The following is a 22,609-nucleotide window of genomic DNA, read 5'->3' on the forward strand; positions in this document are numbered from 1 at the left end:
GATGAATGGAAAAATGCCATTGTTAAGCCCCTAATGAAAAAACAAAACAAATCCCCGACAGATCTATCCAATATGCGCCCTATCTCTCTACTTCCGGCACTAGGCAAAATTACAGAGCAGTTAGTACACGAGGAGTTAAAAGCTTTCGTGGAAAACAATCACATCTTGCACCCACAGCAATCAGGTTTTCGCCCTGGCCACTCCACTGAAACTGCTTTGATTGAGCTATCTGACTCCATCAAGTTCCTGCAGGATGAGGGGAAACAAGCAGTACTCATCCTGCTTGACCTAACCGCAGCATTCGACACCATCTCACATGCCATTCTCATTAATAGAATGTGCGAGATTGGTGTAACGGGCACAGTATTAACATGGATAACATCATTCCTATCTAACAGATCTCAAACAGTCTCATTAGGCCCTTTTCTCTCCAGCGAAAGACCCACTCCATCAGGAGTGCCTCAGGGGTCCATACTCAGTCCACTTTTTTTTAATATCTACATGGCCCCCTTTCTCACAGTGATTGAATCCCACGGAATCCTCGTTACATCTTATGCTGACGACACTCAGCTCGTCGTCACCATAGATAAAAAATGCACTGATGCCGCCCTCAGATTTCAGAACTGCCTCTCCCAAGTCTTCTCTTGGCTCAACAATAACCATCTTAAGTGCAATAGTGCCAAAACGGAAATCATACCCTTAGGTAAAGACATCCTCTTCTCCCCAAAAGACTGGTGGCCTCAAAATTCTGAAGCCCCGCCGAGTGCGGTTTCCTCGGCCCGCAACCTGGGTATCCATTTCGATTAGTCCCTCAGTTTTGACGATCATGTGCGCATTACTGCGGGATGCTGTTTCAGTCTTATTAAACAGTTGAAGAAATTCTTTGACTTCCTACCCATCTCAGCCAGGAAATCAGTCGCGGTGGCTTTAATCCTATCCCGGCTAGATTACTGTAATGGCCTTATGGCAGGAGTAAAGAAGTCCACTCTTAAGAAACTGCAAAGCGTCCAACACGCGGCGGCCAGGCTTGTTTTTAAACTCCCAAGAAGGTCCTCGGCCTCAGCTGCCCTCAACACCCTTCACTGGCTGCCCCTCCACAAGAGAATCCTCTTTAAACTCCTAGTTACGGTTTTCAGGGCCACCAGGAATATAGGCCCTTTCTACCTCTCTAAACACTTTATGCACTACACTCCATTGCGTCTCCTGAGGTCATCAGGAGCCAACCTGGTCACTGTTCCTAGAATCAAGTTAAAAACGAAGGGAGGTAAAACTTTTTCATTCCTGGCAGCAAAGGCATGGAACAGCCTCCCCTTCAACCTTAGGCACGCCCCAACAGAAAGCCTTTTCAGGAAACTCCTGAAGACCTGGATATTCTCACATCCCGACTCATTAGTTCTTGCAGCCATCTGATCCTTGCCTCTCTGAGCTGGTTCTTCTGTGTGCTTAGCGCCAAGATGCTCCTTCCGGAGCGATAGTCGCGCTATACAAACCACAATAAATATCAAATATCAAAATATCAACTGGAATTTCCACCTTGGACTGTCTGTAGGACTGCATTCGTCTATGTCTGGGGCCATCCGGAAGACTGTCCTTCTAAATGAGGCTTTCTGTTCACTTCCCCATAGGAAAGGACCAGCCGCCTCTAGCAATGATGCAAGGCACCCCCCATCCCCTCACCCCCTTCCCAAATCCCCCCCCCCCCCCCCCCCCCCCTCGACTCCCAACCCTCATCTCAAGAACCGACAGTATCCACAACTCCCTGATGGGACAGGCAGACATTTGCAGACTCTTCAGCCCAGTGACGTACTGTGTCTTAAGATACCACTTTACAATACACCTATGTAATATATAAATGATTAAATCAATAGCAATTCAAGGGAAGTGGAACCCCGAATGCTCACATTGCACATTTGTCATAAAGAGAGCTGGGATGTATGACTGCTTCTCCTACTTTCTCTTGGCAGGTGATCGGCGTCAGTGTTATTACTGGGATGGAAGGATGTGGGTTGGGGGAGGATGTCTGTAAGGTGTCTGGCTTAAGAACAATATCTAGGAATATCCACATGAGGGAGGCTTGATCCTTGTAAAAGTGAATCCTGTGCTTGAAAAATGAAAACATGCAGCCTTATTCAACTTAGAATAACCGTAATTAGCAGGCAAATAATATTTATTAAACAATTAATATAGCAGCATTCTATTAGGCCATTTGTAGGGCTCTGTGAAACTCGCATCATTTCCTATGTTGAAATTATTTGAAGTATCCCAAAAATTAAGCAAAATTAAGTGAAATGCCAGTCGAACATTAGCTGCATTTTGCTAAGGCGCTCGACCTCGGACCTGGGGATTTGGGTTCGAGTCTCGGTAACGACGCCAAAACCCCCCTGTGATTCTGGGCAAATCACTTAATCTCCCCGTGCCTAAAAAAAAAAAAAAAAAAAAAAATGTAACGTAACTGGTGCTATGTAAAGCGCTCTGATAACTGATTCGGTTCGGTTCTAGTTCGCGCTATATAAAACTCTGCAAAAAAAAATAAAAAAATATATATATATATTTTGGAAGAGTGGACATATTTCATATTACAGAAAATGGTGCAAAATCGCACGTGATGCATCTGTCCGTCTGCAGATGGTTTGTCTTGTTCCTGTGCTCCCATATTCTCGCACAAGATTTGTATCCTAACAACTCAATTATGCAATTGTAATTTCTGAATTTTGCAGAACGGGCATTACGCGAAATGCCAGAAAGTATGCAAGATTACAGTAGCATAAAAGAAATATCGTTTGTGCCTAGCTTTAAGCAATAAAATATTACAGAAGGTAAATGTAAAATTAAGCCCCGCCTTGAATGCTCACTCTCCCTCCCATTGGCGAGACGAATGCCAATCAGTTGCGGCTTCTCCGCTATGTCGGAGGAGCGTCGCACCACTGCTCAAAAGGAAAAATACAATGATAATAATGTACAGTTCTTATCATTGTATTTTTCCTATTGAATTCAGTGGCTCTCGCGGTGGGACGGGGCTGGGCAGAGCAGGGAAGGAGTGTTTTTCACTGCTTAAGTGGGTATGACTGCTAGACCAGCCCTATCAGGCCGGCCAAACAGCCATGCGCACTCTGCAACTTCCTCACCAGGCTGCATTACACAGCCTGGTGAGGAACATGCAAACCCTCCCAGTCCCTGTCTGAGCGCCGATCCATGGCGCTCAGACTAATCACAATGCTGCATTGCAGCGTTGTGATTGGCTGTGGGGAGTCTGGGTGCCGGGTGCTTCCTGCTGCCGATACTGCAGGAAGAAGGAAGTTGAAGAAGACGAAGGAGAGGCGGCAGCCGGCAAAAAGGTAAGTGCTTTTATGTTTTTTAATCCCTTCCCGCCTCACCACTCCCATCCGGTAGCAGCCGATACTGAGTAAAATGAGGATGAATTGATCATTCAAATTAAATCAAATAGTACCCTAGGCCAAGGAACACCAATGCTCTACTGCAGTATCCACCGTGTGTTGTATCCCCATGCCACAAGGAGGTCTACCGGGGACGTGGCTGGCAATTTCTTTTTCTTTAGCCAGCAAAGAAAGGTCTGAAATGGAGGACTCCGTTTCAATGTTCATATATTTTTTTTGTTGATTTAGCAGTACTTATCTGCAAACCTCCGCCATCTTAGAGCACTCATTTTTTTGCAGGGTCAAAGGGCAGGCACCTCCCCATAACTACCTCTTTTAGCCTGTCCTAATTATAACCTTCCAAATGATGTCATGTGTATTTACAGAATCCACATAGCTATTGACAGCTGCAAAAGGATTATCCCGTCTTACTGCTAACCTCTTTTCCCAGCCAGGACTTTTTAGATGCCAGTTGTCTAAGAGAGGGATGTAAGCCTCGGTACTCCTATTTACTTATTCTTATATTTATTTACTTCTACTACAGGGGACGCTTCTGCACGGTCAGTGAGAAGAATTGTTCTGTTACCGCAGCCCAGGGCTTTCCAAGCTCTTTAGAACCACAACCACATTTTAAAATGACAAACTTTTGTGACCCCCCTACCTTTAATAGGCATGAGGAAGGGCGATTTCTAAATGTAATTAAAGTATCATGTGATAGCCCACTGTCAGATACACACAGCACATTTTCCATTGAAATAGCCACTATACTTCCAAAGACATAGGGCCTGGTTAGGACTTTCCTATCTTTTTGTGTGCAGAGACTCCACAGTTGTAAAGATACTACTCATAAAATACCTTTGGGAATTATAAGAAATCCTAAACTTACAAAAAAGTGTACGTTTACCACTGTGAATCGGCCCATGCAGTTTTACTGAGAAAACTGTACAGCACATGTTAGACCGGACATCATTGGCGTGAGTCTCCCTTCCATTTTTGACGGATTGCCTCCTCTGTTTTGGTATGTTTTTGCTGGTTATATGTTTTGGACACTGTGCCACTGCTAATCAGTGCCACAGTGCAAGTGCTCCCTATGTTAAATGTATGTACTAATTGGTTATTCCATGATTGGGTTATTTGATTTATCTGTCAGCCCCTAGTACAATGCACCATGTGTGCCCAGGGTTTGTAAATCAAATGCTGCTGGTGGGCTTGCAGCACTGGTTGTGCCACCCACAGAAGCAGCTTGTAAAATATGTCTCAGGCCTGCCAATGTAAGGCCTATGTGCAGTCTAGCACTGCCATGTCGACTTGGCCAAGTGCACCCACTTGCCAGTCCCTAAACCTTCCCTTTGCTTTATGTTAGACACCCCTATGGTAGGCCCAAGGGCAGGGTGCATTGTAATTATAAGGTAGGACATGCGTGTAGCATGTTCTAATAGTGAATGACAGCCATTTTCGCTTTTCAGTATTGAAGGCTACCTGTTCTCATAGGCCAGAATGGGCAGTTAGATTATTACATTCTTATAACCCTAACTGACTCAGGGAACATGGTAGAAATTAAAGTTTAGTACGCATGAACTCAGAATAATAAAATACATCTTTTAGTAAAGTTGGTCTTAATATTCTGTGTTTGAAAATACCACTTTTAGAAAGTAGGTGTTTTCTTGCCTAACTATCCAGGCCTGCCTCTGCTGGGTTGTGTATTCCTTGTCTGGGTTTGTGAGTGACAGGGCTGGGGGATTCCAGGAGACAGGCTGGTGCAGCCCAGTGGTGAATAGAGAGATCTTCATCTAGATGGGATGGAGGAGTTGCACCTGGGACCTGAATAGGGCTGGGCCTTCCCTCTACAATGCTGGCTCCACCCCCTGAGGCTTGTCTGATGTCTCTGCCCTGCGCTGTGAAAGACGAGAAGGAATCATGTCAACAGAGTGCTCCAGAGCTGTATCTTCCCTCTCCTGTGCTGGTTCCACCCTCCTGTAGGGCGGCTGATGTTTCTGCCCTGGACAGTGAAAGGAAAAAGAGATTCATGTAAACAAAGTGCTCAGGAACTTATCGCAGCACATCTCCTTCAAAATGGACTACGATAGTTTCCATAAATATATTGTAAACTTCCTTCATGTCTTTCTTTTGTTTGCTATGGACATGCATGAGTGAGGAACGGAAGGCGATGATTTGTTTCCACAGTTCCATAGGAGACTATAGGTTCATGTTCTAGGTTTTCCAAAATCACCTGCTACTCTGAAAATGTTAGGAGTTCAGGTGAGGCACTGTGAGCTAGTCAGATTTGGGCCTACAGGTCCTGATGTGCCCCTACATTCTGACGTCCAAATATCCCAGAATCCCTGCAACGTTATCAATTATATAATTTAAGATATCAGCAGCGATGTCATCAATGATATAATTTGAGATTTCAGAATTGATGTCTTCAATGACAGTGGAGGCTCCTCGAGGAAGTGCTGCGGGGTGGTGTGGTGGGGCGGGGGAGGGGCAGGCTGGGGGTTGTAAACTCTGGCATGTGGCCCAACGGATGAATGAATGAATAAATAAATACAACGAATTACATTGCGTGCTGCATCGCCGATTTAGCGTTGCAGCACACGCAATGTAATTCATTTTATTTATATACACAACTCCATTGGGCCGCATTCCGGAGTTTACGACCCCACATCCTGCCCCGCCCCACCACTCTGAAGTGCTCCCTCGAGGAGGCGCCACTGGTCAATGATGTAACTTAACATGTCATTAGTCATGTCATGTGTGAAGCTATAAGCAGTGCACGGCCAGGTCTCATGTTATGGTTAGTTTATCTAAACATACCTGGCAAATTTCAATGGTTTGCAGGGTTTGTTGTGGAAGGGTGTAGTTGATTAGCCGAATAGCGAGGTCTTCAAGGATTGTCAGAATTCTTAAAGACTTCGGGAGGTCCGTAGATGAAAGAGTAGCTCTTATCTATGAGAGCAATCAGCAATGCTCTCAATAAACTCCCTGCACTCCATCAGTGTTTCCGAGCTGGTGAGCATCTGTAATGCCTACCCAAGTCCCCCTTCCTACAAACTATGCTCCATTGATTTAGGGGTAGGTGGTGACTGATAATCCTGATTTCTGGAGGAATTACTAAATATAGAGAAGAATCCTCCGGTAGAGTATCCTACACCCTATTTTGCCATGCTTTCTTCATGTGGTACCAAGGCTTCATTTGACCAATCTTGCTAACACAGTTTTACTGTGCAATAGAGTTGTTTTTCCAGATGTGCAACCAGACTGGCCCGCCTTTTAAAATGGGTGACTACTGTCCCAATGATTAGGTCAGTACACAACTAGCAATTGGTAGAAGATGATCTTTAGTCGCGGTGTGCATGCCTATTGGCTTTCCCTATACAAAATGCATACTCTGTCTAGATAGGGTCCCGATTGCCCCAGAATGTAAGAGCTATGTATGAGATAGTATTTGGATACATAATAAGTAGGCACCCTCGTTAATGCCCCCTTCCATATATGTAGCCACACATTTGCAGGGTGATTCATAGGTTTAGAGACAGATAGATGGCTTAAGTCATGTATGTCACCCATGTTTTTCTCTGACTTTCTAACCCACTATAGCCATTGTAAAGCAAGTATGAGTGTCAGATTTTGGTTCACATCATCTTCAATGGAGAAGGAAGATTTATTTTGTTCACTTTACTTGGATCAAGCCAGTTTTAACAGGTCAATAGTGGTCCAGAGAGGTGAACAATGCAGAAAAAACTGTGACCAAGGGTATCTCTATTGCAACACATCTATGCAAAGGAGATTTGCTACCTGCCCACCACCATGCAATCTGGGTCCTTATCTGCCCCAGAAACAAGAGCCCAGCAGCTAATCCTGATGAGCTGGGAGATTATCTGGCTCCAGTACATCTAATTTAGGCACTATGGGATGCCAACCCCAAGCAAATCAGAGTGCCGTGGAACACCTGGAAGACATATGTATTTTGTGATGCTTCGTTCCTCCATTAGTTTAGTGACAACTTTGAATTTGGGTGGCCATTGTTTATAGTTTGTTCCTTTAAGTCTCTCTTCTCTGTACAACTGTACTGAAGAAGGACTGTTCGGAGGCAGGATCGCCTTAAGAAGTGTAGATCATAATCCAGAACTAAGGGTAAAACCTCGTAGCTGTAACTGCAAAGGAGAGGGTGTAGATTGGAGTTCTAAAATCCTATCTTAAATTCAAGTCCAGACGAACAGGCTCAGCTCCTCCACATTTTGTCATAAGGATGGTTGAGCTGCAGATCATTGCTATGATCAAGAGATCTGTTGCCACTTCTCAGTCTAACCCAAGAGCGCTGAATGGGAATGGAGTTGTCCCACATCTCCACACATTTTCCTGAGAGAGAGAAGGCAATTTAGTCAACAGGGGAGTGTGAAGAAGCTGACGGGGTGGACCTGTATAATAGGTGATGGTCTGCCTTCATTTTCTGTCACTCGCTGGGCTATTTGCAGCCCACTCACCTCAAAGAGCACAGCTAGGAGTGCAGTCTCTCTGCTTTCATTTATCTGTGACTGTAGACTTGTTAACCCCCTGCCTCCCAAACTTCACTGCCCTCCAGAAAATGCATCACACATGTGCCTGATTGTGTGATCTGTTCCGCTCACCTCCCTCTGCCTACAAGCTTGCTGCTGACTGTGAGACCTCTCCACCTCTACACCCAATCCTTGCAGTCTTTGTGACTTGGTCACCCTGCAAGAATACCTATACTTTCTAAACCCAGCATAACATTATACCCAGAAGATGTGTCAACGGGGAAATGGGACATCCTGAATAGACAGAACATCCTACAACTCAGACTTCTGGGCTAGGAAAATCTGAGAGCTAAGGACATTGAGTACGTGGCTTTTAAGTCCTTGGATCATGGATAAATAAATGAATGTAGCGAGATTGACTTTAAGGAGGAGAGGTTCGCTCTAAGTTTCATGGCTTCAAACTGGGTTTCAAAGGCATAGTAACATCGAGAATAATCTCCTAACCTTAACCGACCTGATCCATGAAGCTATGCTCCCCAAGACCAAACCTCTTGATGTAGCATAATATCGATTGTGCAAAGCTTTTGATAATACCCCAAGACAGTGGCTGTGGGCAAAGCTAAGGAAGTGGGAGATACCATCACACCTCCTAAAGGCCATAGAACCACAGCACAGTAACACATGGGGAAAAGTTAAACTCTCAGCTAACTTTGCAACCTAAGGGAAAATCTGTACAAACAAAGGATTCATACAGGGCTGTATCCTTTCCCCCATACTTTTAAACTTGTATATGGCAGACATGGATAGTCATCAAGTACTCCCTAGGATTTGCTTGCCCATTTGATTAAGTGAAAAATACAAAATCCTTCAATACGCAGATGACATGGTGGTACTTAATAACACCTTAATTGGCCTACAGAGGTTCCTTGGTCCACTTGTGCAATACTGTGCAGTTAATGATATTGTCATCAATCTAACGAAGACAAAAACAGTGATATTTGGTAGCAACCTGATAAAAAGGTGCTTGGTTCATTGGAGGCTCAAGATTTGAAAGAGGAACTAGATTTAAATATCTTGGTGTTACACTCAATGAAAGTGGGGGCAGGAAAACTAAGTTAGGATCCCTGAAATCAATGGCGAAACATCTGATATGCAGGATGTGCCAACTCAAGAAAAGTCTTGCATGCCAAAACATCAATCCACTACTGACGGTGATGGCAAATAAGTTGATGACCATGATAATTTAGGTGCAATGGCGTTTAAATTCAACTATATGAGTGGCTAGATGAACAACAATGTATCTGCTATGGCCATCTGTCTGCATCCCCCAGCTTGCACTAGCCAACTGCAAATAAGACTAGAATTTAAATTAACAAAGCAGGATTTGGTACTGCCGACCAAATTTGTCTCATACTGTCAAAAAACTGAAAATGGTGCCAATTGGCACAATTAAAGAAATTCCAGGAGCCCGTCTCTGCATGTGACCTTCTCTTGCCAACCTTTATTAGGGTCCTGAGTGTGAAAGATCTAATAAATAATACCTTACTGCGGAGAACGACATCAAAGCTATTAATGAAATCAGCAAAGATCATTTCATGGGATCAGGACCTCAAGGATCTAAGAGCTAAATTTCACGGCAGCTGGGCTGTGAATCTCTACACCCCAGGCACCCTACCTGAACATCTAAATCGGCCTCTCCCAAACCATGCAAAGGATGCACGTATGAGCCTTATGAGAATGTCTTTTGGCCTTATTTCCCTAAGGTGTTATTGGTATAGTCGCAATCAGGGCTTTAAGTGGAATGAAAAAACGTGGGTGGGGGGGGTCTTTCAAAAGGGCGTTGCCAATGTAATTAAGGGCGTGGTTTCAAAAAACGTAAGCGAAAACTCTGCACTTAGCATAGTGTAGGGTGACCAGAATTTTAAAGCCAAATACTGGGACAGTCCAAGGAAATAGAAAAAGGACTACAATTTGACTTCAGGAATGACAGCGCTCCTCAGCAAAGAATTACAGATTAGGCAGTTAGAACATACATAAAGAACTATTTTTTAAACCCAGTAGTTTGCGTGATAATTACATTGTTTTCTTGAAATAACTGATAACTTTCCCTGCTTTGTAAACATTCAAAAGCACCTCCTGCCGTTTTCAGTCGACCCTCCCTAAAAACCGGGACATGAGCTACATTCCCTGAAATCTGCTGGGACAGCTGGTGAAAAAACCGGGACCGTCCCGGCAAATCCAGGACGCCTGGTCACCCTAGCATAGTGTGCCGCCCGACTTGTACTTTGCGGTTTCTGTCATTGTATCCAGATATATGATAAAACAAGTAAAATCATACCTACAACAAGTCAGGACTATTGGCTTTGTCAATGGATGTCAGCTGCATAATATAAATAAGCAGCAACTATGGCTTCCTTCTATATAATATTGAAAAAGCTTCCACTTGAAGCCCTAGTGACCCACCACAATGTTGCTGCTCCTGAGTTTCAAAAAGAGAAGTGAAATCCAGAGAGAAAATGACTCTCTTGAAAGGATTTCCCTTCCCCAGCATACAACGCTCACCTGGCATGACGTCATGCCGTAACTTCTCCATTAGTGAGAAGTGAGCAGTGTGAGCACGCGCACATCAATGTGACTTCTGTCACTGTAGTCCAAAAAAAAACAGACCACCTGTACCAGGGCACAAAACAGAGCCCGATAGAGACCCGCTTTGACCCGGTGAGACCCAGCCCACTTAAAGCTCTGGTCGCAATGATGGTGAAGGTGATATGCGATGCAGATGGTACAGACAGAGGAGCATAGAATATGTGTGATCTGCATCTTTGAATCTCTAAATCCCTGAGGTGCTGTGGCTTCGGACAATTTTTCAAACTCTAAACATGAGGACATGTTGGGCAGCTGTCTTAACTTGCTTAAAATGACAATCACGTCAGTTATCCAGGCTTTTTTTTTTAATTTACAAAAGCAGCAATTGGTAATCTAAAATGATTATAATTGCTTTAACATTGGTAGCCTTTCCGCAGGGAGCACTTTGACCCCTGGGGCACTTTGACCTCTGGGGCTGCAGCCTATTGACTCAGAGCACTTTTGACTAGTGGGGGTTAAAATATGATGAACCAGAATAAAGATAATGTCCTGGATGTGGACTGGCCATAACTTGTTTAAAAGGAGAATCATCCCTGCTACCCAGGCGTTTTTTTCTTTGTAAAATCTATGAAAGCCGCAATTGAAAATGTTAAAATGCTCATGATTGTTTTTCCATTACCTCCTCGTCCGTGTTCCTTGCCACAGTAATTACCCATGAGCATCCAGCTCCCACAGAAACTCCAAGCTAACTTCAACATTCTAGTCTCCCTCTCCCTCCTCCAAGATGGCCCCCAGTGGCTACAGCCAATCCCATAAAGGGATACAGAAACCATCCAACCGACCTGTTAATTTTTTCTGCACTACTCCGAGTGCTGTCTCCCTGGTGTACAGGTGAGTGGGGCTGGGGTCTTGCTTGAGCAGCCCCTTGTGTCCATTGGTATCTCGTCAGGGGGAAGTAGTATTGTTATTTGTATTGTAATTATGCCTTTGTTTGATTTATTTTTTTTCCCCCTGCGTTTGCCTCCGCGCTCCGTGTCCTGCTCTAGCGGACTTTGGAGGCGTTTGTTGTGGGCTTCGGTCGCTTTGGACCTGGCTCTGGGTGGGGGCGCCTGGGGTCCTGCTGTGCGGGCCGTCTCTGGGTTGGCTCTCTTTCCCGGCCACGCGTCCTGCTGAGCGGACGTGGCGCGGCCGGGTACGTTTGTCCAGGGAGCCACAGGCTCCTGTTCCCTCCCCCTTACCTGCTGACACTTCGGGGAAGGCGGGAGTGGCGGTGGACGCGCCTTCGTGTCTGTGAATGCCTCTGCTCGTTACTGTGATCCACACGCGGCGGTTTTTAGGCCGTTTTTGCGGTGTGCGCGCGGGTCTGCCTGCGCTCATATGTTCTTTGGGGGCTGAATCACTTACTCTCCCTGTGATGTGCTACATGTATGTGTCTTTCTGTAACGCAACAGATGCTCATGTAATGCATTCCGATACCTTTACGAGTATTGGTTGGTTTGTATGGTTGCCTGGCATCCTCGGGCCCTGTTTTTACCGGGTGAGTTGGTTTCTCCTTTGCCTGTGTTTGTTCACTCGTATCTGGGGGTCATGGAGTGTGGTTCTTCTGAATTGCCTGCTCCTGGTTCCTTGGCGGAGGCTTCTGCTTCAGGGGTGACATTTCCTTCTAAGGAATTGTTGCAACTCATGATTAATGTTGCCGTGGCTGCTGCATTACAGGGTCAGGGGCCAGTTCCTGCTGACAAGTGGGCGAGTTGTGATGGTGCTCCTACTCTTGACTCGGACGCAGTGGAGGATGTTGACGTCAAGGGTCGGTTTGTTCAGGGGGCCGATCTTGAGTTGTCCTTGGACACATTAGCTGAATTTGATGTTTCCTGATTCTGTGGCCCCTCTGGAGGATGATTTGTTCTCTCAGTATCAGCGTCCTGAGCCTGTGTCTTTGCCCGTTCATTCTTCAGTGTTGAAGGTTTGGGTAACGGGATGGAAGGATGTGGACTAGGGCTCTTTCCGCGTTTTCTGTATTATCGCTATCCTATGCAGGATTTTTCTGTGCACAGTGGATGGTACGGTGTAGCGCACTTTTGCTGCGGCTGATTTCTCCATCCGGGCTGCGGCCTGTTCTTATTATACCGTCTAATCTTTCCTTACGAATTTTCAGTCTTTGGCTGTATTGTGGGACCAGGGGGAAGATGTCTCTTCTACTCTGGTGTTACTGGTACAACAGGTTTGGCTGCTTTCAGATGTTTCTTTTGATTCTTTGGGGGCGGCTGCTTCGGCTGCTGGGTCTTCTATCGCTGCGTGAAGGCCGTTGTGGCTCCGGTCATGGAAGGCTGATGCTGCACTGAAGGGTCTGCTGCTGTACATCCCTTTCTCTGGTGTGTAACTGTTTGGCTCTCCGTTGGAGGATATGGTTAGGTAGACGGCGGAGGACCGTATGCTTCTGCCTCCTGAGCGTTCTGGCCGCTTGGGGGCTTTTGGTTCCCAAAGGACTTTTGGTCCTTCGCGGAGGGGCCGTGCTGCTCAGCCCTTTCGTGGGATGGGGTGTGGCCGGGGTGCTTCTTCCTTTGACAAGTCCCGGTTCTCCGGTGATTTTACCTCCTCCGCTCCCGCATTCCAAGTCCTGACTGGGTCGCTCCTGGAGTGGGTCCAGTTGGGGGTCGCCTCGCTTGCTTCTTGGACTCTTGGCGCGAGGCTGGGTCAGATCGGTGGGTGCTGCAGGGGGTGTCCGAAGGTGTTCATCTTGGATTTTCCCAGTCTCCCCCAGACTGTTTCGGGTCCGCTCCATGTCCCAGGGTCACTCTTATGCGGGTGGCTCTTTTGGAGGGTGTCGAGTCCCTTGTACTGTGGAAGGCCATGATTCCCGTACCCGACGATCTATGGGGGTTTATTCCATCCTCTTCCTGGTGACGAAAAGCACGGGGGATCTCGGACCTGTGAGGATTTGAATGGGTGTATACTTTCGTTCATCTTCGGTTATTCAGAATGGTTTGCCTCCGGGCGATCCTCCCTCTGATCTTTCAAGGGGATTTTCTGGACTCCTTTAACTTAAAGGATGCTTCTCGGTTCCAGGTATTGCCTTTTGGCCTCTGCTCTTCGCCCATGGATTTTTTAAGGTTCTGGCTCCTCTTCTTGGCCGTTTACAGGGGGGGGTTAGTGTTTTTTTCCCTATCTGGGCGTTGTTTTTTTCTGCTTCTTCTCTTTCGAAGGCGGAGTTGCATGTCCGCAAGCTATGCCATGTCCTGGAGCATCACAAGTTCCTGGTGACTGTTCCGTAGTCATCCCTTTCTATCCCTGAGTCTGTTGTGCGGTACCTATTGTCGGGGCCTTCTCCTCATGTGTGCCTGTGGTTGCGGGTTCAGGGACTGCTGTCTGCGTCTTTGTTGACCGTACCTTGGGCTCGCCTTCGCATGTTTCCCTGGGTGTCCCACATTTTTTTGCGTTGGGGCACCTGTTCCCTAGATGTGAGTGTTTTGATCCCTGTGTCCCCAGAGGTTCGGGTGGTCCTGGAGTGGTGGTTGGACGATGGTCTTCTGTCCAGGGGCCGCCCGTTTCTGGTTGTTCCCTCCCGGTTTCTCACTACCGATGCCTGCCTGCTGGGGTGGGGTGCTACTCTGGGGGTTTCAACGTCTCATGGGGTTTGGCCTCAGTCGGTGTTGTCTTGTTCTTCCGACTGCAAGGTGCTGTGGGCCGTCCTGTTGGGTCTGTTGGCCTTTTCGGATCTTCTTCGGGGTCACCATATGCTGGTCCGGACGGACATTCTGGTACTGATGTCCTACATCAACCGTCATGGAGGGTGCAGGGTTCGTTCCCTCTGTTGCCTCAGCCGTCGGATTTGTTGTTGGGCGGAGGTGGACCTGGCGTCCCTGTCTGCGATTTACATGCTTGGTCAGGAGGTCGCTGTGGCGGATTGTCTGAGAAGTGTGTTTCCTTCCATGGGGTCTTTGTCCCGGACGCCCTTGATGTTCATGGGGTTGCGGAGGTTGTTTGGGTCTCCGATTGTGGACCTCTTTGCTTCCCGGGCCATTGCCAGTATCTGCTGCTTTTGCACGATTATGCCTTGCCAGGATGCTTGGTGGGTGGACGCTCTGTTGTTCCTTTGGCCGAGGGGCATGTTGTATGCTTTTCCTCATGTTCCCCTGATTCCGGCGGTCTTGCAGAAGTTCGAGAGGGAGGGGTCCTTTGTCCTTCTGGTCGTTCCGGGGTGGTGCCGTCGCCCTTGGTATCCCCTATTGTTGGAATTGGCTGTGACCCCGGGGTGGGCCTTGCCATTCGTGCCTTACCCTCTGTTGGGCCCTCTATTTCCTCTGCCTGTGTTTCGGTCCCTGGGTCTGCGGGCCTAGCTCTTGTGAGGGATTCGCTAATGCGTGAGGGCTGTTCTTTGGCTGTTGCTGGGGTCCTTCAGCAGTCCCGGCGGCCTTCTACGCTTCTGTCCTAAGCTGGGCATTCGGTTGAATTTGCTGCTTGGTGTGTAGGTCGCGGGCTGTCGGTGGCTTCTTGGGCCCGGCTCGCATTCTGGTTTTGAATGATGGGTTTGAGTTGGGCTTCGCCATTTCCACTCTCCGGGATCGGTGGCCCGCCATTTGGGCATTTCTTGTCCTCGCTTTGGTTTCGGTTTCCCCTTTTGTGGCGCGGCTTTTTCGGTCTCTGTCTTTCCACCGTCCACGTCCTATCCTGTTTCCTCCTCCTTGGGACCTTCCTTTGGTGTTGCGTACCTAGCAGGTGGCTCCTTTCGAGCCTTTGGAGTCGGTGGCCTTGGAGTTTTTGATGCTCATGGTCGTATTTCTTGTGGCTATTGCTTCTGCCCGGCGTGTTGGAGAGTTGGGTGCTTTTCTGCGGTCTGCTCCGTTTTTGGTTATTTTGATGGATCATGTGGTCTTGCGCCCTCCTCCTCCGTTTGTGCCTAAGGTGGATTTTTCATTTCACCGGTCTGCGGAGGTGGTTCTTCCGGTTATTTGCCCTGATCCTTCCTCGGCTGGGGATTGCCTTTTGCACCTCTTGGTTGTTCGTCGTGCCTTGTTGATTTATTTGTCACGTCCTTCTTCCTTTTGTGAAGTGGACTATTTGTTTGTCGGTTTTGGTTTGTCCCGTCAAGGCCTGAGGCCACCCCTCTCCATGGTCAGTCGTAGGATTAGGGAGGCCATTATGTTGGCGTATGGTTCTGTTCCTGAGGTTCCCTCTCTTCCGGTTCGGGGTCGGTCCACCAGGTCTGTTGCTGTGTCGTGGGCTGCTTTCAAGGGGGTCTCCATGGAGGATGTTTGCAGGGCTGCCACTTAGTCGTCCCCTCATACCTTCATGTCCCATTGCCACCTTCAGGTTGGGGGTGGGGGGTCTGTTTCCTTTGCCTCTTCTGTGCTTACTGCTGGTATTCCTTGAGGTTTTTCCTTTTGGTTGCTCTGCCTCTTGTGATTATGCTGTATTTTACTACATTCGTGTTGTGGTCTATTTTCCTTGCATGAAGCTGATTTGCTTTGGTATCGGCTCATGGGTAATTACTGTGGCGAGGAAGACGGACGAGGAGGTAATGCCCCGGTTACTTACCGGTAATCTTCATTACTCCGAGTCCTTGTCTTCCTCGCCACAGTATAGTTTCCCTTCCCTCCCGGCCCTGGTGGTGGCTTCATGTCTGCGGCTTGGTTTTTCAGGTCGGTTGGATGGTTTCTGTATCCCTTTATGGGATTGGCTGTAGCCACTGGGGGCCATCTTGGAGGAGGGAGAGGGAGACTAGAATGTTGAAGTTAGCTTGGAGTTTCTGTGGGATCTGGAGGCTCATGGGTAATTACTGTGGCGAGGAAGACAAGGACTCGGAGTAATGAAGATTACCGGTAAGTAACCGGGGCATTTTTGATTCCCGGGGCCGCATCCTAGTAGCATGGAGCCCTTTTAATCAGTGGCCTCCATGACTAATGTTCTGAGTGAGGTGAAGGCAAAAGGGTAATTTCAAACTATTGGGAATGGAGCTTTTGCTTCTCCAAAAGGGGACTACAAACTTGATACCTTTTTCCTTCTCAAAACAGAGCTTTAATAATGTTTTATAATTGGTAAATGTGTTTTGATGTAATGATTGTAATGAATCAAACATCAATAAACTGCATTCATTAATGGTGCAGCTCCAACGCGATATAGCACATCAACAGAGACTGCTGATCCCTGCATGTACTTTGAGTATTGGATCTGCACAGACCCCTCCTACAATCCTGACCCTGGACTCTGTGCATCCCATGAACTGTGTAAAACTCTCACTGCTGTCACTGAAAACGATTAAACCCACTCCTAAACCAAGTGTAGCTTTTTGACTTCTAACTAGCTTACCTTCTAAGGACAGGGATCTACAACTTTTTTATTCCTGCGATCTACTTCTGATAAAGGAAAACTATTCTGAATCACTGCATCATATATGGACTAGAGAGATGTATTTACAGAGAGGTCGTAAGGAATATAAGCAAGCAAGAAAGGAGGGAAGGGACGAGAGAAAGGGAAGTAGAAAATAAAGGAAATAAACAATGGGACAAATAAAGAAACAGTGGAATGAAAGAAAAGTAAGAAGGAACATAGAGACGAAAGAAAATAGAAACAGAAAGGTAGGGGAGAAAGGAAGAAAGAAGCAAAACCATCACGATGTTTATTTTTTTTATTTTTTTTATTATAGATTGAACCAAAATAGGGATTAAATATCTGTTTGCTTCATTTAAATAAAAAAGAATGTTCTTTATTTTTTACATTGTAATAATTTATTAACAAAACATGTTTTCTGCGTTTGTTTCACAATTTGTTCCCTCCAGTTTTGTACATTTGGGAAAATGTGTACGAATAGAAGCTAGAACAAACCAACTTCCCACTGTGCACGCAATAAATAGATGGTGAAAGCAGGCATTTGCTCCGTTTTCGCATCTCTGCAGTGGTTATGTAGCTGGTCCAAGGCACCCATCTGGAGCAATGAATTCCAAGTTGATTTGAATATCTTTTCTAGTTGACAAATGCTAGCGCGCGTGTTGTAGACTTATGTCATTCGACGTCTTCACTGCGGTAACTTTGATTTGTTTTCTGGAGGCATCGCTCAAATACTTGAGTGATTATAAAGCGTCGCGTAGGAGGAGCGGCAATAAAACTGTTCTCATTTTGGGAGGACGAGGTCTCTGCGGCATATGATGAATGCGAAAATGGCCGCCGCAGAGCTGGGAAGCAGCACGTGCCGCGGCTCGGTTATCTCCACTCGACAGGCAAACGCTTCTTGGTTGTCCTAGCGCCGTGACATTAGTACAATTTATTTCAGCCGCATTGCTCGTTGCGGCTTGGCAGCACGCTGGCTTCTTGATGCCGAGAATACGCCTGGCATTTAGTCACCGGCTGCCTGGTGGGGGAAAACGGCTCTTAAAATAGACACCACATGCAGGTATGAAATGAGAGAGTTAGCGAGCAGTGAGTGGACGTGTGGTGCTTACTCTCTGTATTACAGGTCGGATATGAAATTAGAGTCTATAAGATTTATCATATGGACGTTTTCTTTCCACATATATTTGACCTTAGGCAGGGCTTAAAGTGGGATGAAAAAAAGTGTGTGTGTGTTAGTGGGTGGAGGTCTCTCAAAGGGGCGTGGCTGATGTAATTAAGCTTTGGCTTAAAAACACATACACTATAAATCTGTGTTTAGCATGGTGTGCTACCTGGCTGGTATTTTGCTGTCTCTGTCACTGCATCCAGATATATAATACAAGTAACATTATACCTACAACAAGCCAGGACTATTGGCTTTGTCAATGGTTGTTAGTTGCATAAGATAAATTGGCAACAATTATGGCTTCGTTACATATAACGTTGAAAATTCTTTACTTCTGAAATTAGACTGTGAAATAACTATACCTAGTCTCTTTGAAATTACATCAAAGACGGTGAAGGGTGGCCCTGCTGATCAATTTAGATTTATTATTTCACAGAGGGTGAGGGCAAAAACGAAGAGTCCGATAGGGACCCGTCTCAGCACCTGCTTTTTAGAACTGCCGGTGCTGAGCACCGTCAGGACCAGGCCCACTTAAAGCCCTGACCTTAAAGTAAACCTCTAGCTAATTAAATTGTCACTCTCATGAATCCCAAAAATCCATCCTATCTTTATGTTAACTCCATGCATGCGGCGCATTTTCCCGCAGTGCGCTGAAGTTTTAAAAAACCCGCGGTTCATGACGAGCTCAGCTCGTCATGAGCATTGAAGGGGTTAAAAGAATTCTTTGTATATTTCCTACCTAGAATGCTGCAGTAACTTAAGGGAACCACCACATTTGATATTGCAGAAGTAAAGTACCTTGTACCAGTCCTTTAGCTTGCTTGACCATGGAACGCTGCAGCAGAGATGGGGCAGCATGGGTGAGCTTCCCTACCCCCCATTGATGACTCACCTATCACCAGCTCTATGTTGGAGCTTTCTGATGGTTGCCACAGTGACTTTGGACTCGGCTCTCAAATGTCCCCACGCAGCCACTTGCCGCACTCATCTGCATGAATGAACTGTATCCCGGTACCGCGGATGATCATCTGTAAACAGAGTGCCTCTTGATGCCCCTCAGCTCGGGATATGGTGCTCTATAAATATCTTCAGAGTTTGTCAGTGGTTGCCAAGGCAACGCACATCACAAGGTGAACAAATAGGAGACGGGCACACAGGAGTTTATCAATGAAGTGCTGGTTCTGTAGCCTGCTTCCAGGTGTGACCAGATGCTCAATGACAAGGCAGCTAGAGGAGCCGAGGTCTCAGAAGTTCACATTTGCATTTTTATCATGTTCTAAAGCCCCCATACATTGTTGTGACATCATGGATACCATACACTTTCGAATGCCGCTATAGATGTGCTTTACCACAGTACTTGTTAGAATGATCAACACTCCAATAGTGTGTGGATTGTTATTCAAATCCCATGTATGGCTTAGTGACTTTTCATTACACTTGTGTCGTCTGGTGAACTGTGGCAGAGGCAGTGTGGTCAACATTTGGCCTGTTTATGCAGGCAGATGTCCCTTCCAACACATCATCAGAGATCTGTTTTGTTAGCACTATACTCCTCCTCTGTTTCAGGGCCTTGGAAGTCTCAGGGTCAGTCACTTCAAATTTAGGAAAGACAAAGGCATGGCCGAGCAGTACCCACTGAATTTTCCCACTGCCATTTACAGCGGTGAAAACATAATGACAGGAACACGACCACGTCATTACCTTTCCCTGATTTCTCAAGTATTGCCCTGAGAAAGAAAGATCTGGTAGAAGGAGCATGTTACAACACAAATAGATGATGGACGGAATGCTGAACATTGTCAAAAATTCACACCAATCACAGATCTGGGTTTAAATCCATCGTTTTATTGCTCACAATGCCACCCCAGTTTGGATCTAGCCATATGCAAATCAGTCTTAACCCTGCTGCCCATAGGAACAGTTCAGCCTGAACTGCCAGTCCTGGTCCTCCCTGGACCTTAAAACAAGCATCCTGGGGCTGGTTTTGGGGTATCACCCCATATCAGCCAGGCTAGCTTGAATCCAGTGACATAGCGAGCAGAGGACCCATGCCTGGGCATACCCTTACCACTTCAGCATTCTTTCCATCATCTTTCCGTGTTGCTATAGAAGGAGCATGTTGCCATAAAAAATGTGGTACGCTATAGCTCTGGACTCTGCAGGCAGCAGGAAAGTTCCTACTGGTGTGCAAGACCCCTTATCTTCTTCCATTTTTAAAACAGACCATTGTCAGATTTACAGTTAGTCAATCTGGCAAACATTGAGGAAAAATGTATAGCGAATCAAGCCGTCAGGCTCCAAAACTTTGCACAGTCCAAATTATTGGCCACTTGACCTCCCTTTGTAATGTACTAAACTTCCTTTGTGTATAACCAAACCTTCAACTTCAGTGTATACTGTGCCCAGACTTGTTTTCTGTTTTTCTTGTATTCCTGAGCTCTAGTCTTCAGTTAATATCTCTTGTTTTTCTTTGTCCCTCAGGTGGATTTTGAAGATGTTATCGCCGAGCCCGAAGGCACCTACAGCCTGGATGGTGTCTGGAAGGCCAGTTTCACTACTTTCACTGTCACCAAGTACTGGTGCTACCGCCTGCTCTCCACCATCTTTGGCATCCCTCTCGCTATCATCTGGGGCATCCTATTTGCTCTTATCTCTTTCTGTCACATCTGGGCGGTGGTGCCTTGCATCAAGAGTTACCTCATTGAAATTCAGTGTGTGGGACGGATCTACTCGCTCTGCATCCACACCTTCTGCGACCCTCTCTACGAAGCACTCGGAAAGGTCTTCAGCAGTGTGAAAGTAACAATGCGCAAGGAGCCTTAGTCTGACCCTCCAAAGAATCCCACTCTACTTGGGGATAACACCATCTCCCTCATCAACCAACCCCTTCAACAGAAACTGGTAACATCCATTTTTGGGCACAAAAAACAACTACCATCAAAAAGGATCCGAACTTTACTACATACATACATACTTCAAACGCGATATCCAAACATTATATGTATTATTGTTAATTAAGTTGCTATGTGTAAACAGTTGATAACAGTAGACTCTCTCTGTGGCCCACCCTTCATATGCTCTCTATTCTAGCTCTTGCCATTTGGGCATATGCCACAATATCTTGCCATGATAGCCTTCACACACCAGGTGCATGTTGAGGTTTGGTATGTAACGTTTACAACGAAATTTTTACAACGCACTACCATTACAACGCAGGCATTACCACGCATACCATTACAACGCATTGCGCTGGGGGGCGCTCTAGGATAGGGAATAAGTTTAATTTTCTATCCAACACCTTCCCTAGTGTCCACGGGGACTGGAGTTGGAATAGAAAATTATACTTACCACTATCCAGCACCTCTATGCGCTATGCGTTGTAATGGTATGCGTGGTAAAAACCGCGTTGTAAAGGTATGCGTGGTAAAAGTATGCATTGTAACGTCATACATCCTGAGGTTTAGTTACATCTCTGTAATGTCTCTAGGACTGATAACCAACCTTCCTCCCTGCAAGTAGTCACCATCCTGGGGTTTGAACCTGAGTATTTTTCTCAAGTTAACCCAAATGAATTCCCATTACCTCTAGGATTGTAATTTGTCAAGATGTTCTTTGTGTGTTGGTCAGGTTTGTGGCAGTGTGGGGATATTCACATGAAATCAGTCAACAAATGAGCACACAATCATCCAGATAGGAATTTGTTCCAGTCTTTATAAATGTTTTTGGGTGGGGGGCTATTGCACAGGGGCCATGTTGCACCAGGTCACTCATTTAATTCCCTGTAAAGTGTTAGATTTTTTTTGCAAGATCAAAGCATAGTCTGTCTAGTCATGAGTGCTGTCTAGCAATCTTTTACTCCTGTCTAGTTGCAACCACTGTCAGGGGTTGTCATAGTGCACCAGGGCAACGTTCCCTATTCATAGCCCATTACTAGGAAGGTATTTTGTTATATTGTGGTTCTACAATAAGGGGTGGGATGCATAATTTTCGGGTATATATGTCCTCATTTTGGTTGAAATGTCCACTTGTCAAGACTATTGAATGCTGTTGCTTTGAACAGGAGTTAGATCACCATCTCTGTAAGTTGGTAGGTTTGATATTACTACAAACTAGTAAGACGAATTGTTGAGGAAGAACATGTTTTGTTAAAAGGTAATTACCTAGAATATGCTACCCAAATAGCCATAAATGAATGCTAAAGTTTTAAAATACTGCCTTTTTCTGTCGTCTGCTTCTGAAATACAGGAACGAACAATGTGGTCAACACTCTGTGTTTTCTAGTATTGTGTGTCCCACCTTTGGTGCTTTTCCTTGACTACAATATAGGATTGAAATAAAAAAAAACGTTTAATTGTATGGAAAGATGTCATGTTTACTTTTAATAAACGTTTGTGTATCCAATGTCAAAAGGTCTAGAGTGCATTATCTAATCAAAGTGCCTGTAAAAATGTTTTTAAAAAAAATGTATTTAGGAATTTTGTATAGTGACAACCATAATCTTTTCCAATTCAAAGCACTAAAGAAACAAACGTTTACAGAATGGCAGGAAATACAAGAGTTCGAGTACTGCCAATTGTGAGAACCGGTCTCTGTCATTCCGCGTGGTGAGGTAGATATCTAGTCGAAAGGTGAATAACTAGTTTTTCTTGAGCGTTTTT

General features: G+C 45.9%; 1 protein-coding gene across 1 annotated transcript in view; it reads left to right on the forward strand.

Moving 5' to 3' along the window:
* CAV3 (caveolin 3) overlaps positions 1-22,360 on the forward strand; it is a 73,281-nt gene extending 50,921 nt beyond the window's left edge. Inside the window, exons 2-3 of the mRNA XM_078661674.1 lie at positions 20,433-21,110; positions 21,410-22,360. Coding sequence (XP_078517800.1) covers positions 20,433-20,774 — 342 coding nt within the window. The 3' untranslated portion in view covers positions 20,775-21,110; positions 21,410-22,360. The remainder of the gene's footprint in view (positions 1-20,432; positions 21,111-21,409) is intronic.
* The last annotated feature ends 249 nt before the right edge of the window (positions 22,361-22,609 follow it).

The sequence above is a fragment of the Lissotriton helveticus genome, chromosome 9 (assembly GCF_964261635.1).
Source record: "Lissotriton helveticus chromosome 9, aLisHel1.1, whole genome shotgun sequence".
NCBI classification, from domain to species: domain Eukaryota; kingdom Metazoa; phylum Chordata; class Amphibia; order Caudata; family Salamandridae; genus Lissotriton; species Lissotriton helveticus.